Source organism: Peromyscus eremicus, chromosome 9 (genome assembly GCF_949786415.1).
Source record: "Peromyscus eremicus chromosome 9, PerEre_H2_v1, whole genome shotgun sequence".
Lineage (NCBI taxonomy): Eukaryota > Metazoa > Chordata > Mammalia > Rodentia > Cricetidae > Peromyscus > Peromyscus eremicus.
In genome coordinates, this window is record NC_081425.1 from 61,895,736 (window position 1) to 61,912,664 (window position 16,929).

Sequence of the window (16,929 nt, forward strand, 5' to 3'; positions counted from 1 at the left end):
AGGTAGCACATAAGGAAAAGATCTTGAAGTAGGAGCAACATGGTGACAATAAGATTATATAATGATCAGGCTTAGCTTACTAAAAAAATATATGCTAGATATGTGTAAGGAAACAAAAGACAGTGAAAATACTTGCAGTACTTAGACAGTCCTAAGGAGAAGGCCTTGTTGCCTACACCAGACCTTTTTCTGGGGAGATGTGAACAAATGTCTACTTACCCTAGATAGAGCACAAAGGACACATCCCACCCAAGTCTAGTTTGGGTAACCAACAACTCATTGGGTTTGCTTATAGGAGTGGGCTGGGGGCAGTTAGGGCAAAACAACCACACAGTGAAGTCTTAGCTTAGTGATGACTTCTCTACAAGTGTACAGATGGAGTCCCTTCTTCAGTTAACCTTCCACATGCTCTAGCTTTATACAAACTCCAGCACCTCCTCACACCACACACTGCTGGGGCAAAACTACATACAATTGGGAAGTGTCAACAGAGGGAAAGAATTTTTTAGGGTTAGTCTTAAACTTGGTGGACCTAGTAGCATGCAATAAGTGCTACCATTGCTCAAATATTCCAAGTTGTTTTTGTCTATGCACTGTGTCTCTGTGGAATATGGGGGGGGGTCATTTATTACTGTAGAATAATTGAACTTTGCCATATATCAAACAAGAATATATGAAAGTTTTATTAGGTTGAAAGAATAATTTTCTTGTTAACTTGAAGGGCTCATCTGAAAGCACAGCTTTTCTTCTCCTCCTCCTCCTGCTTCTGCACAAGCTTGTAAGACAAATTACTAAACAGTCTTATTAATAAAAAACCCAAAGCCAGGTATTGGGGTGAAGCCGAGAGATCAGAGGAATAGGATAAGCCATAGCCAACCTCACCTTACCAACTACTCAGCCTCCAGAGAGACCTACTTCCTGTATACCTATGCCTATATGCTTTTCTGTTCTGCCATCTCACTTCTTCTCTCTGCTCAGCTCTATTACTTCCTGTTTGTCTGTACAGCCCTCCCGACCTCTATGGTTAGTGCTGGTATTAAGGAGTGTGCCACTATGCCTGGCTCTGTCCCCAATGTGGCCTTGAACTCACAGAGATCTGAATGGATCTCTGCCTCCCGAATGCTAGAAGTAAAGGCATGTGCTACCACTGCCTGACTTCTATGCTTAATATAGTGGCTAGTTTTTTCCTCTGATCTCCAGATAAACTTTATTAGGGTGCACAGTATGTTGGAGGACATAATATATCACCACAAAAGCTTTTATTAGAGTCAGGTTGAAATTTTTTAGTAAACTTTGAGTTTTAAAGTTATAGATTTACAGATTACTTAGTGTAGTTGGGTTTTTGGGTTTTTTTTTTAAACTCTTTGGGGGTCCACCACCCAGCTCCCAAAGAAATACACAGAGACTTATTCTTACTTATGAATGCCTGGCCTTAGCTTGGCTTGTTTCTAGCCAGCTTTTCTAACTTAAATTATCCCATTTCTCTTTAACTACATTTTGCCTCTGAACTTTTTACCTGTCCTTATTCTATATATCTTTCTTTCCTTTTACTCCATGGCTGACTGAGTTGCTGAGTAGCTGGCCCCTGGCATCTTCCTCTCTTTCTTCATTTCTCACTCCTCCTATTCATTCTCTCTACCTAGCAGCCCTGCCTTACCTTTCTTTCCTATATAGCTATTGGCTGTTCAGCTCTTTATTAGAGCAATCGGGTATTTTACAAAGGCAAAGTAACACAGTTTTACAGAGTTAAACAAATGCAACATAAAAGAATGCAACACATCTTTGCATTCTTAAATAAATTTTCCACAGCATAAATGAACGTAACACATCTTAAATTATTATTCTACAACAACCAAGTGTTCCAATATGCCCACAGCCAGTTTTTCTGATCATAAACTTATTAGTCTCTACTGTATTTTAAAATAAATATCATCCCTTCCCACTGACCTCATGTGTCCCACTGACAGACATGTTGCTCTTGCTAATTTTATGTTGGTATCTTCAAGTTCTGGAAAGAATACACTGGAGAATTAAAAGACTATCTTTCTATAAAAATCTGGACTCATTTTTAAAGTTTTTTTTTCAGTCAAAAGGAAATATTCTCAATAGTAGGACAGCTGTCCCACTACCCTGTAGCCATGATGTTCTCTAGATTTTAACACATAATAACTAATTGTTTTTCTCCTTTCAGCAGCTATGATTTTTCCCATACCAGTTTATATCCCTCTTCTTTAAAAAAAAATCATATCCATTATCACCTTTGTTTAAAGTGCTATTTATTTTTCTTCTAACATAAATTTTTATTCATCCTTTGATAATTTCATACGTATATACAATGTGTTTAGGTCATATTAACCCCCCCATTCCACTTTGAACTCCTTCTATATCCTCCACCATATGCTCCTCCCAACTTTAGAGCTTCTTTTCATAGCCCAGTGAGTCCAACCAGTGCTCTCTTTATGTGCGCATGTAGACCATCTACTGGAGCATGGGAATTCTAGTAGGAGGGACTTCTCTGGAGACAACTGACTCTCCTACCCAGAAATTCTCAACTGCCAAAGCTTCCTAGCCAGGAGGAGAACTTCATGAGCCCTTCTCTCACCTGCACTGGAATTTTCACTGCTTGATCTTGTATAGGTCTTGTGTGGCTAACCATATCCACCGAGTGTAGTGGCTCTTGCCTATCCACAAGTCAACCTTCCTAAACCCATCTCTTGTCTTTCTGTTACCTGTTACCTCCTTCAAGGGGTTCCCTGATCCTCTCTCTCTCTCTCTCTCTCTCTCTCTCTCTCTCTCTCTCTCTGATATAAACATCTTATTTAGGAGTGTGCACTCCAATATCACTCATTTTCTGCACTCTGGTAGCTACAGGTCTATGTTAATTTCCATCTGCTGCAAAATTCAGCTTCTCTGATGAGGGTTGAGTGTTGCACTTATCTATGAATATAGAGCTAGGCATTAGAAGGCAGTTTGATGTTTGATACTATGCCTGGTTAGCAAAATAATATCAGATTATCCCCTATGGTCTATGACCTCACCAACCATGGGTTCTTGGTCAGGCTTACAGTATCAGGCATGAGTTCCAGCCTATGGATTGCACGTTAAATCCAAGCAGAGGGGGGCTGGCTGCTCCTATATCATCATGCCACTACTGCACCAACGGAGGTATCTTGCCATGCTAGTCCTTATTGCAGCCATGGTTCAGGACTGAGTAACTGTTGATAATTTTTCTCACTCAGTCTGTAAAGCACCTTCTGGCTTTATGTACACTGCTAGCCAGTAGGGAGGAATTTTTCAAGTCAGTGCCTGCTAAGTGTGTGTGTGTGTGTGTGTGTGTGTGTGTGTGTGTGTGTGTGTTATCTTCTACAACGGGGTCTTATCACTAGTTCTGGTGAGTAACCAAGAGAAATGGCAATAGCCCTTTTTGTTTTGGCAGTCTATGGGACCTCTCTATCAACACATAGATGATGTGTTAGTTTGCTGGGGCTACTCTAACTAAATACAATACACTAGAGTGGTCAAATATTTACTTCTCACGGCTTTTGGAGTTTGAGAGACCAAGATCAAGGTGCCTGAAGACTGAGTTCCTGCAAATGGTCTTGTTTCTGCCTTTCAGAAAGCCCCTCACAAGGTGGAGAGCTCTGTAGTCTTAGAAGGCACTAATCTCATCATGTTCAAAACACACCTTCTGATGTCATCTAACTTTAATCACCTCCCAAAGGGAAATGCTGAGGAACAGAGCCTCAACATTATAAGTGAAGGGACACTAGCCCACTGGAGCATGTGACTCTGGGAGGCCTTGCCCTTCTCTCCCATTCCCTCTGTCTTGCTAAAAACCCTTATATTATATTCCTAAAGCTAGCCACTAAGGTCTATTTCCTTATTTGGTCACTTATTCCTCCTGAGGTTGACCACCAAGGTCTAGTTATTAAAGTATTGAAGTCCAGCAATCAAAATCCCCCTTTGGTTCACCCATTTAACATGCCCATTTAAAATTAAACACCTCATCCTAGCACGGTGTTTCCCCCATTACCTTTATAAACTGACATTTTCCTATGGGCCATGTCTGTCTCCTCTCTATCCAGAGCCAGTTCTTTGTCTCACTCAGGGACAAATATCCCCACCCCCTCTCCCTTATGCCCTTTCCTTTTTCCCTCATCCTCTATCTTCTGTCTTTGTCTTTTATTTCCTGCCCTCTGTCCCTCTGGGGCAAATAAATCTCCTTTGTGCTGTGAACTTGGTTTTGGTGTGTCCTGAGCCAATAACGATACCCTTGCAATAAATACTTGGGGAGAGGACAGTTCTATAGTATGGATTTGGAGGATGCCCTAATTCAGTCAACTGCAGGTCGCAATGCCCAAGGTTAACACAAAAGAAGTGCTGAATTATAGATAAGTTGAGAGAAAGGAAGTTCCAAAGATTTGTCATATGGAGGGCATCGAGTGCTAGATTTAGAGGCTACTTTTGTTCAAAGTACTACCGTGGTAAAGATTGTGCTTTAGAATAAATCTGAGTGATGGGACGATGGGACTAACTTCCTTAACCGTGATCCTTAAGGTAGGCAAAGCGCTTGCAGGAACAATATGCCAATTTCTGACGGAGAACTAAAGAGCCACAAGAGCCACGTCATGATGGCAGCGCTTCCAGACCACCGCTAGGAAGTTTTTCTTGGCGTTCATGTTGCTCCAGGACCCCGGTACATTCTATCTCTTAGATCGCAGGTTTCTGTCCTTTTATCGTCCTCCTGGCAACTCGTCTAGTAAATAGCCCAAGGTGTGGGAAAGCCACATGACCACGAACCAGCCATCAGGGAAGGTTCCCAAGAATGGCACGCGCCACACCCTCTGCCCACTAGGACCTGGGGCACCCATGTCCCCTGACCTCAGCGGAGAGAGGGAGTGCTACGCCGCTCCAGAGCCCCTCCGCACACGCAAGTTGGGAGCACCAGGGAAGAGCTCTGGTCGGAAGCGTGTGTGAATTAGAACCCGTGGATTTTCGGAGCATCAGAAGGTAGACACCCTCCTTTTTTCTCGGGTGCAGTGACACTCAAAGAAACCCAGATGCCCCCTTGGAGGAATATGAGGTGACGACCAAGGTCCTTCCCAACTCTGGGGTTTTTCCGCATGGTTTTTGGCCGGAGGCCGGACTGAAGCAACATTTGGGTGGTGGGGTCTTCATTCAGGAAGTAAGGCACGAACTACCGCGAGAACTTCTGGAGTAGTTGGCACTCCAGGTGCTTATCTCTTTAAGAGAGTAGGCGGGGCGCCCATCCTGGCGGCCTGACGCTAGCACCGCCCCCACTCCGGTCCCAGGGTCCCCTGCGCGACGGGTGCGCTTCCGGTACGTTCGGCGCGCGGGCGGTGTCGCGCGTGCTGTGTCGCGCGTGCGTGCACGTGTGGCTCCGCCTCCTCCGGTCTCGCCGCGAAGCTGCTGAGGTTGAACTTCCCGCCTGGCCACAGCGATGTTGCACGCCCTGCCTCGGCAGTGAGGGGACAGGAGCGTCCCAGGCTTCTCCACTCTTGTTGGCGGCGTCGCGCCCAGAGTCGCCATGTCCACGGGGTTCTCCTTTGGGTCTGGGACTCTGGGCTCCACCACCGTGGCCCCCGGAGGGACCGGCACAGGCACCGGGTTCTCCTTTGGGACCGGCACGTCTAGGTAACCGTATGAACAAGTCTTCCGTGGTCTGGGGCTTCCCCGCGAGGCTCGGCTTGTCGAGGTCTGCCGTCAGGCTGCCTGGCTTCCCCGCGACCCCCGCAGTGTGTCAGTCATGGTGGCGCTGGGGACCTCTGCTGCCAAGGCTCTGCGATCCCCAGACGCGCGGAGGCTCGACTGCAGGAAGCGGCCTGGCATCCGTCTCAGGGATAGAATGGGTGTTGAATGAATGACAGCTTGTTCCTGACTTTTAGGGATAGAAAAATAGGAGGATTATTAAAAACTTCCTCTTGATCGTTCAGATTTCATTACAGTATTTACGATTTTGAACGTTACGGTGCATTGAATTTGTGATTATTTTTGTTTCACATTTTCAAGTCTTTGTGCACAGAGGACCCAATCTGTCTTTTGAAGCTTTTATGGCGTTTATTAGTAGTAATTTCATATTGTATGCGGATTAGCATAACATCCTAAAGAATTTTGTGTTATAACCACCCGCATTATTGTTTCCTTTCACTACAAGTTTAAGTCGTATATTCATCAGTTTGTGTAATATATTCAGGTAGTGACAAATGTATATAGCTAGGGACTTCAGAAGACCATTTCAGTGAAGGAGTTCATCGTTAGAATTCGGTCTGTTGTAAAGCGTTCCTAAAATCAGGAACTCTGTACTCGAAGGATGAGGTATCTCCTGAAGCTTAACCATAATGTGGCTATAGACCAAAATGGCTAGACGTTTAATATCCGAAGAAAGCCCATTTTTTTTCCAGCCCATATTCGATACAGCAAATAAAAAATAACGGTACTGTCAGACAGCTCCAGTCAAATAATGTTTTTGGGTATGCTTTCTTGTACTACTTAATGCTGTCTAGACACAAGCCACTGTACTATACTGTCTTTTTTTTTAAACTTTTCCCTTCGTTTTCTTTTTTGAGTGATTAATTGGTTTTAGGTTTGTCGTTTTAATGGTGTATCTCACTTAGTTCTTTTTTTTTTTTTAGATTTATTTTTATTTAATATGTGTGTGTGTTTAGCCTGTGTCTGTGCCACGTGCATGTGCGTTGCCCTCTGAGGCCAGAAGAGGGTGTCAGATACCCCCCTGGGACTGGAGTTAAGGCCCACTGTGAGCTACCACATTTTAAATCTGGAGAGGGAGAGGGAGAGAGAGAGAGAGAGAGAGAGAGAGAGAGAGAGAGAGAGAGAGAGAGAGAGAGTGTGTGTGTGTGTGTGTGTGTGTGTGTGTGTGTGTGTGTGATGCTACAAAGGCCAGAGAGGTGCTGAGAACTGAACACTGACCTAGCTCTACTTGGTTTTAATTATAGTCAGTAATATGTTTTAAAAATGCTTTTTGTTTAGACTCAGTGGGCAACCAACACAATGGAGTATTCGTGCTATTGAACTCATCCAGAGTTCTCCCTCTTTGAGCAGCTCCTTGTCACCACCACCCACCACTCTTTAGGCATCATCTGCTTCCCTATTGAAAGTATACATTGCTACTGCTTGAATTGCAGCTTTCCCCTCTTAGGCTCCTCAAGTGTGCAGAAAGCTGTATGGCTCTTCCAGCTGACTGTGGGGTTGATGGTTCCTGAACTTGGGTAACTTGGAGTGATATTCTGACCAGGACTGTGGTTGTCTTAATTTAGCTAGCAAACAGTATGTTTGTTAAATAGGAGCTATCTTAATCTGTACTCCATCACCATGTGGTTGCTTTTGTTTTTGTTGTTATTGTTGTTTTTGGCATATGTGTTGTGGATTGTGTCTTGTGCTTGGTAGGCGAGCCTCCACCTCTGAGCCATGCCCCTGCCTCTTTTTAATTTTTTAAACCAAGAATTATGTTGCATGGAACTGAAGATGTTACATGTGTGCAAGTGCTCCATTGCTGAACTGTATCCCTAGCACTCTTTCTAATTTTTTTAGTTCATGGTAATCTCAGATGTCTAAGTTGGCCTTAACTCAAGTCTGTAGCTCAGGTAGGCCTTGATTTGACAACCCTGCTTCTCCTGAGTAGCTAAGATTACAGACAAATGCCACCAATCCAAGCACCTTTTTAAATAAATTTGAGACTGGAAATTGCCTAGGCTTGCCTCAAACTTGTAATTCTTCTGCCTCAGCTTCCTGAATAACTGGGATTGCAGGCATGTTAGCATGCCTGGCATGATTTTGGCTTTGTGAAAGGGCAGAATTGGAAATAATGAATATGTAACATGATATTAAGATTTCCCACTGTGTTTATGTGTTATAATCTATTAATTTCCTACATGATTTTTGAGGTGTCAAATTGTTGAAACTGTGTTTATTTTCCTATCCCCTCCATAGGTAGCAAACGTGGGTCTCTGAGGCTTGCTATGAACTTAAGAGGCTTTGAATTTCACATTGACCTGTTTTTACTAGCTGTTCTTTATTCAGGTTTCCAGAAGCTCTGTAAAGAGTTTCTTCTGTGAATACAGTCTTGACAGAGGACATGGTATTATAGCAGTGATGGAGTAGCAGTGCAGAGACCTAGAGTAACTTTGATTGGAATGTGTGCTTATGTGAGTAGCTGTGGAACTGTGGTAACTGTTCAGAAGTGTAAACTGTACTCAGGTAGTTCAAAGGAAAAATAATCATCTTTGGCCATTTCAAATATCCTAGGGTTCAGATAAAATTTCAGAGCGGTATATTTGTGACCCTGCTGGTGATTGTCCTGTGAGCCAGCCCTAATTGCTAAAGACTCTGCCTTCCCAGGCTGTGTGTCCCTTGTTTCTATAGTAGTGGTTAGAATAGTGCACATGGGAAGAGCGTGCTCACTGCTGCACTGTATCTCAAGCCACATTTTTGCTTTTTAAATTTTGAGATGTGGTCTCATTAAGTTGCCCAGACAGGCCTTGAACTCACTCTGTCATCTAGCCATGAAGTTGTGATTCCTTTGCCTTAGCCTCCCAGAGAGCTAACAGGTTCAGGTGTGTTTCAGCATTGTGATTTTTTTTTTTTTTTTTTTTTTGGTTTTTCGAGACAGGGTTTCTCTGTGTAGCTTTGCGCCTTTCCTGGAACTCACTTGGTAGCCCAGGCTGGCCTCGAACTCACAGAGATCCGCCTGGCTCTGCCTCCAGAGTGCTGGGATTAAAGGCGTGTGCCACCACTGCGGCTTAGCATTGTGATATTTAAGATTAACTTTACATTTGACTTGTTTTGAAGGAGGAAAGGGAGGTATTTGAATTTGTTAAGAGTATTCCTTTTAATATCTCTTGGATCTTAGATGTTTTGACAGAAAACAATCCTAGGCAGTTATTTTTTTATTTTTCCAAAGTAAATACTAGCCTTTATAGACTTTTTTTTCTTTTTTAAATAAACAAGCACACCTTCTGTGGGGCTCAACTTTGGAACTCTCGGAAGCTCCGTCACCCCAGCATCTACATCTGCTTCTGCCAGTGGTTTTGGAACAGGACTCTTTGGAGCTAAGCCTTCCACTGGGTTCACTCTAGGAGGAGCAAGTTCAGGTAAGGAGGGTGTTCTTGTTCTCAAGGGTAAATGAGATATTTCTTTCCCAGTTTCCACCTTCTATCTTTATTTAAGCAGCCATTACTGATTGTAAAGCTTTAAAAAGGAGGAAAGAATTGGAGGATCGTGTGGGTAAAGGAGCCGCTCTAGACAAGCACTTCAAAGTCTGAATCAAGATGATTTTTGTAGTAGATTATATAATGCAGTATTTTTTTTCTTTAGTAAAGGATGCTTAAGGTATTTTTACCCATTTGTTTTAAATTTTGATATTAAAACAGTTGTTTTAGCAGAAAAAAGTGTAGTTTTTGAAAACTTCTGGTACACATTTGAGTGATAGCTTTTGTTTCTAGTACTTCGTAGCTTTAGTACTACATGTTTCAAATATCTGTTTCCATATTTGCCTTTTATCCTCTACCTCCAGAACCTCTTGGTCTCAGTTGCTGCCTCTCATTGGCTGTTCAGTGTGTAGGGCACACCCATGAAATGTGCTCTAACAGCAGGGGTATTAACCAGTAAGGTTGCTGAGCTAGTTCTCAGTTCCAGGGTTCCGCTTGGAATAACCCCCCCCCCCCCCAACACACACACCCTCTGCACCCGGGCTTTGTTCTAAGTAATACTTGTTTGTATTTTATCCACTTTTAAATCAAATTATACATAGCCTGTTTGATCAAAACTAGTGCCCTAGGAAAAAATGGTTGTGTTTGTTGCTAGATAGAATACATGTATCTGTCTTATTAGAAGTGCGATAGTCTCTGAAGGTGGAGTCTAGAAGGAAGTAATCATTGATCATTCAATTTTGTCTGTTTGTCTCTGAGAATAACAACTACAACTGTAGAATTAATTCTGGGTAAGAATATTTGAGAAGAGATCAAACTCTGGTTTTCTAATGAATTGAATAGCTTTTCTCCTCATCTAATATTTCAGAGTAGGGGGAAAGAAAATAATTATAAAGAACTTTGTCTGGATCCCACATAATTGTTTTTTAAAAACTATTCAGTATTTAGTATATAAAAAACAATGCTTCTATATCATGCCTTTGTAAGTTAGATGTATTTTAAACATAGATGGCTTTTGATGTGGAAGTTTATGTCACATTACATTTCCAGGTCTGGCAAGAACACCGAACTATGGGGCAGTCTTATAATTGAGCCCTGGTTGCATCTCTGAAAATTGAGATGTTCAAACCTGAGAGCAAAGCTTTTAGTTATGTGTAACATTACAGAATTATGGGGCTGGGGGCATTGAATTATGGGGCTGGGGGCATTGAATTATGGGGTGGGGGCATAGCCCAGTGGAAGAGCATTTCCCCTCTCTGCCTTTGTGTGTGTGTGTGTGTGTGTGTGTGTGTGTGTGTGTGTGTGTGTGTTAATCCTCGCTGCTGCCAAAATGAAAAACAAAATATATACTAATGAAAGTTTTGGATTCTCTTTTACCTTGAAGACGTAATAGTTTTTTAGTGATAAGCTTAGGGAACGTGAACAACTAGACTGTCAGCCTCTCATCAGTCTGGAGAGCAGTAAATGATGGGTGGCTATAAAATAGAAAGAGTGAAGGGATGATAAAGCCCAGTGTGGAGGTGCATGGCTGTAGTTCTAACACTCAGGAAGATCACAAGTAGAAAACCAGTGTGGGCTACTCAGTGACTCCTGGGCCAGCCTGGGATAGCTAGCGAGACTGTCTCAAGAGAAGTGTATGGGTGTGTGTGTTAAAAGTCTTGTGTGAGGTTAAGGTCATCATTGGCAGACTTTACTAAGTTCCTGCTTACCCGTTACCTAACTGTTTTGACAAGATTGGCTATGAGGACAAATAGTAGACTTTTCTTGTCCTCTTATAACCCATCCACACACAATTTTAAAGCACCATGCCTTGTGATAAACTCTCAGTTGTCCTCAGGGCAATCCAGAAGCATGCTTTCTGAGTTTTTACAGTAACTCCAGCAAAAGCCCACATGTGGGTTGTATTTCTTGATTTAATAGTTTTTAAGCAATTAGTGCTTCCAAACTATGTAGCCTGCTTATATATCATGCCTTGGACATTCAGTATTAACTTGAGTTTGCAGTGGTGAACATGGTACTAAGAAGATGATTACATCAAAACCAGTAAGTGCATGGACAGGGCATTCATGAGCTCTGATGTGGAGAGATAGGCAAGTGTATAAACATGTTCTTGTGTCTGATACTGTGCTAATAGACACAGGAATCGCAGCACGGAAGACAGAGGAGAGTAGGCTCAGCTGGAGTTGGGAAATATTTTACACAGAGCAGTTAAAAATACAAAGTTACATAATCATAAAAGGATCTAAGGGAATGTGAGAAAAAGATTGTTCTTGGAGCTTAGGATTCAGAGGTGGAAATGGAAGAAAGAATTGCTATTTAAAGAGCTGGTTGAGACCACATAAGAGTGAGCAGTATTTTGTCAGGCCTTTAGACTGTTAGACATGCTTGAGGACGTATGGGGTCCTTAAGGTGGACAGAATTACCAGATGCTGTAGAGCACTATCCTCTTAGCTCTTGCTGTTTTCAAATGAGGTTAAGTGTGGTCACCTACTTGGGACTCATAAGATTGACTCCACTAACATTCCCTCACTTACACTGGGCTGGAGAGGGAAGGCTCACTTATACTGAGCTGCTCACAAAGGCAGGCCTCGGGTCCTTCCCTTCCCTGAGAGTAGACGAGCAGTTTAGTTGCTGTGGAGAGAGGACTGTTTTCAGTGGTGTAATTGCCCATGTCCCTGGAGATAAGCCCTCACTCATGCTTCTTTGGGTTTCCCCAGCTAAACTCATTGTTGACCAATGATTTCTTTTGGTTCTTTCCATCTGGGATGAGTAGACACCAGTTCATGTCTCCTAAAGAAAAGTTAATGCCAACACTAAGATGCTGTTAAAGTAACTGAGGTAATACTAAGAGTAGATGAGAGATTGGAAGAGACTGACAGGTTAAGAGACTGTTGAGGTGGCCTAAAGTTTTTGAAGGTACCAGTAATCCAGCAGTATTTTTGAAATAGAATTATTAATAAGATTTGGAACTAAAGCAATGCAAAGGAAGGAAAAAGTATCATGATTTCTTCCTTGAGTGATTGAATTGACTGAGGAGGGACTTACTTAGCAAGGTTTTGTTGTGGTGAAATGCATGAGTCAAAGGGATGTCAAAGTCCACTGACCAGTGGGGATTCAGGTAGACATAGATTTGGATTCATAGCTGGGTATGGTAGCATATGCTTGCCTTTTCAGCACTAGGGAGGCTAAAGCAGGAACATTGTGAGTTCAAGGCTAGCCTAGGCTACTTAGTGAGATACTGTTCAGTAAAATAAAGAAGCTAGTGGTAGTTAGGGTTAGATTCATGTACCTGTAGTTGGACTGATGAAAGTGGAGAGATCAGTGGAGGAAGCAGCAGCAGAACCCTGGGAGTCCACTTAAGACCTGAATGGAGGAAGGAGAGCTACAGGCAGGAGCAGGAAGAGAGCTTGGTGCTGACAGAAGTGGGGTCCAGGAAGAAGAGGATTTTCAGAAAGGTGCTTGTGTAGTCTGGGACAGGAGGGACTACTTTTCTGTTGAGAGCCAAGAGAGTAAAGGGAACAAGTGCTAGTACAGGTAACTCTGGGCATGGGATTGAAATGTGATTGTGTTCATATTTCTTTTTCGTTGTTGTTTGGTTTTTTTTTTTTTTTTGAGATAGGGTCTCACTGTGTCTCTCGGGCTGTCCTGGAACTCACTATGTAGACTAGGCTGGTCTAGAACTCATAAGAGATCTGCCTGCCTCTGTCTCCTGAGTGTTGGGATCAAAGGCGTGTGCCAACACACCCATCTTGCATTTTTTTTCTTAACCAACAGGACTATCTTTTTTATATTCACCATGATTTAGTCCCAATTTAAATATTTTCTTTTACACCTACAAATCCCTCTATCCTATTTACAATAGAGAAAAGGATACTAATTAAAACCAGCACAATATCTATATGATTAAGATAAAATGAGGTGTTTTTTTTTTTTTTTTAAAAACAGGAACACCAGCTACTACATCTGCATCTACAACAGGCTTCAGTTTAGGATTCAGTAAGCCTGCAGCATCTGCCACACCGTTTGCCTTGCCTGGCACTTCTACCTCAGCTAGTGGTCTCACTCTTTCGTCTGCTCTGACATCCACTCCAGCAGGTGAGACAGAGTGGGAAGAAAATTGAGTTTAAATTTAAATACATTCAATTGTATCCAGTTAGAGAACATCAGAAGCCATTTATATGAAACATAGCATCAGGCTGGGGAGATGGTTCAGCAGATAAAGTGTTTGCTGTATAAGCATAAAACATTTAAAAACACAACTATACTTTGGGAAATTTTTATTTGAGTTAGTTAACAATTTTGTCTTACTGAACTATTGGCTTTTTAGAGCTAGGCTTAGTGGTCCACACCTATGATTTGAGAAGATGCCTCAGGAGGATCTAGAGTTCAAGGCAAGGCTTGGCTATGTAACAAGACTTTATCTGTAAAAAGTTAGCATTGACCATTAAAGCGGTTATGGCTGTCTTGAAATATGGCCTCTACTCTGAATAAAGAGGATCAGAGGACTGAAATACAGAGATGTTTTATCTTTGTTTTTTTTTTTTTTTTTTTCTCTTTCCTTCTTCTTCAAGACAAGGTTTCTTTGTGTGGCTTTGGGACCTGTCTTAGAACTCACTCTGTAGACCAGGCTGGCCTTGAACTCACAGAGGTCTGCCTGCCTCTGCCTCCCAAGTGCTGAGATTAAAGGTGTGCACCGCCACTGCCCAGCTTCAAGAGACAGGAAAAAGTATCACAGTTTCTTCCTTGAGTGATTGAATTGTTTATGGCAGGAAATATAAAGACATTTGCAGCCAGATCGAGATCCAGGACAGGCACCAAAACTACACAGAAAAACTGTCTCAAAAAACCAAAAAAAAAAAGACATTTGTAAACTCACCTGGCTCAGGATTGGTTTGCTTTTAAAGGTAGAATTGTTGGCTGGGATTATAAATTATTGTTGTCTAGAATCAGTTACTATTGTAATAGTGGACTAAGGAGGAGGAACCCTGGTTTTTGCCTTGAAGCTACCATTCCTCTTTATTCTGAGTATTTTGAAAGTTTTCTTGAGCAAGTGGTTTCCCCAAAGATTCAAATGTATCAATGGGATTCTGTTTTTGAGAATATACTATTTTCCTGTGGTGTTAAGTGCTGTTTTTATATGAAGGCTTATTCATCTCTCTTTCTCTCTCTCTTTCATTCTCAGCATCCACGGGATTTACTCTAAATAACTTGGGAACAACACCAGCCACAACTACAACAGCATCAACAGGACTTTCTTTAGGGGGAGCCTTAGCTGGTTTGGGAGGTTCACTTTTCCAGAGTGCAAACACAGCAACATCGGGTAATTGCTAGTATTTTTTTTCCAGAATAGTAAATACTTGCATTTAAATTTTTTTCAGCTTGTTAAAAAGAACACTTTTTTTAAATAATCTATTTTTCTTTCAGTATAAAAACCAAAATAATGGTTTTCCTATGTAAGTGGACATCTTAGCCACATTTTAGAATATGTTGTCCTTTTTTCTCAGTGAGCCTATTTAAAGAAAGATTCCAAAAGCTTCCACAGAAATTTGTCTTTTAAATAAATGTCAGTTAAGTCGTCTTGGCAGGGGATGTGGCTCAGTGGTAAAATTTGCTTAATTGGTGTTATAATAAGGGAGGTTTACATCTTAACTTCATGTATTATAGCCAGGTAAGCCTGGCTTCTAAGTATGGTTTTCCTTCGGGAAGTCAGGAGAGGGCATTTTTGAGAAGTAAAACTTTCTTGTTATCTGAAGACATTGTGTAATTATTTCCCATAGGAGTGTAATATCAGGAGTTTCTGGTTAACGGTTCACCAATTAGGAGACGTTTACCTATATTTTAATTATAAAAAGCATAGTATTCTTAGGCCCATTTATAATAGCTTTTTACTTTGGTTGGATAAGGTGAAAAAGCATGGCCTGATTCTTTCTGCCAAAGAAACTAGTAATTTTTTGTCTTCTGTTGAGGTATTAGGTGAATGGAAAAGATCCAGGCAGTTGGAAAGGAAGGCAAGACGTGGGTCATGGTGACCTGTAGGAATCTAGAGTGTTCACTGTTTTTGCCATTATTCTCTAGTTCTATAGTTACTCAAAATATCTTCCAGTAGCCAGATACGTAGTGACTGCTTCATGCTTTCTTGTAGGATAAGCATGTGAACATTTCTCACATAGATTCCTATAATAGCAAAATGAAAATACAATAGAAAAGAGAGGAGGTCATTTTATAATTTCCCAGTGCTCTGAATTTCCTTTTCTTATTGCTGTAACCAAGTGTTCTATAGAAGCAACTTGAGCTCAGTTCAGGGAGTACAGCAGAGGTTGAGGAGTAGCCCCTGGGCAGTGCTGCCTGTGGTGGCAAGAGCTTGCATCTTCCTGGCTTGTCAGATCTCCACAGGATCAGGAAGCAGAGGATTCTCAGCCAAATCTGCACTACTTAGTAGACTCTTGACACAATACTCCATGCTTACTTTATGCCTGTGCTAACCTAAAAGTGCCATTGACTTTAAAAAGTTACAGGTGGAGTATCACTTTGATGAAGTGCTTGGGGCCAGAATTGTTTCATATTTCAGATTGTGAGTTGGGGTTACCTAGCATAATGCTATTTATTTAACTGTTCTTTTAGTCATTGCCACAATTTAAATCTAGTTTTCAGTTATCAAATCATGTTTTTCCTGCATTTTGTCTAAGCACCAGGCATACCAGTGTAGGCCTGCATTGGTTTGTGGGAGAATAGGTTTGTCAACACAAAATCTATTGGCTTCTAAGTATAATTACTATGATTAACTGTAGTCCATTTGAGCCTTTTTTGCCAGTGAGGTGAGATTTAAATAAGAAAATAAAGGCTATTTACTTTTAAAATAAGCTTTTTTTCTTCTTCTTAACATCCTTTTATAATGTGTATTTAGTATTTAACATTTAAGGTATGTCATACATCTTATGAATTCACACTAGATTGTTTTTAAATTGTGCAGTTCCAAACTATCAAATAGAAATTGTATTCACCTGAAAATATATCATGTGAAACAAATTTTGTAGAAAAAGTTTTAAAAATAAATAATAATAGAATGTTTACCTGTAGGCCTTTTAATAAGTTCTCAACTTCCAAACTGTATTGTTGAATCCAACAAGATTACCAAAATTTACCCAAATCATTTGGTACAGATTTGTCTCATATTATTTTCCTAAAATAGAAGCAAGAAAATCTATGGTCTTAAAGTATTGCGTGCTTTGGTCAGTAAAGGAAAATTCTTTTAAAGTCAGGAAAGTTGATATATGTTATTTGGTTCACTCACAGGTCTTGGACAAAATGCTTTAAGCTTGTCTTTGGGAACTACAGCACCTACTTCAACGGCAGGCAACGAAGGCCTTGGTGGTGTAGATTTTAGTACCTCATCAGATAAAAAGAGTAAGTAATGCTACTCAGATTTCATGTCATAACAGCATTGCGAGGAAGCTTACAGGTTACTCAGAATTCCTGCCTGAAAGATCACCTTTACATTTGTTTATATTATCATCACTGTTTCACATATTTGAGCATGAAGTATTGGCTTTTGTAAATAGCTTAAATTTGTATGTGTATATGTCTTACATAGCTACAATAATGTGAATGTTAATGCTTATTTATAAATCAAGATCATGATCTGTATGTTTTATAATGTACTCTTAGTCAGCTAACATTGGAAGTACTTGTTTCTATCAATAATTTATTTAGTTGGTTTTTTGTTTTTGTTTTTGTTTTTGTTTTT

At 41.1% G+C, this 16,929-nt stretch overlaps 1 protein-coding gene across 2 annotated transcripts in view; it reads left to right on the forward strand.

Annotated features, from left to right (window-relative positions):
* The first annotated feature begins 5,364 nt into the window (after nt 1-5,364).
* The window catches only part of Nup58 (nucleoporin 58), a 54,432-nt gene continuing 42,867 nt past the window's right edge, over nt 5,365-16,929 (forward strand). The window contains exons 1-5 of one of the 2 annotated variants that reach the window (XM_059273539.1): nt 5,365-5,655; nt 8,986-9,128; nt 13,131-13,280; nt 14,368-14,505; nt 16,479-16,589. In XM_059273539.1, coding sequence (XP_059129522.1) covers nt 5,549-5,655; nt 8,986-9,128; nt 13,131-13,280; nt 14,368-14,505; nt 16,479-16,589 — 649 coding nt within the window. In that variant the 5' untranslated portion in view covers nt 5,365-5,548. The remainder of the gene's footprint in view (nt 5,656-8,985; nt 9,129-13,130; nt 13,281-14,367; nt 14,506-16,478; nt 16,590-16,929) is intronic. The other variant, XM_059273540.1, reaches the window with a different exon arrangement.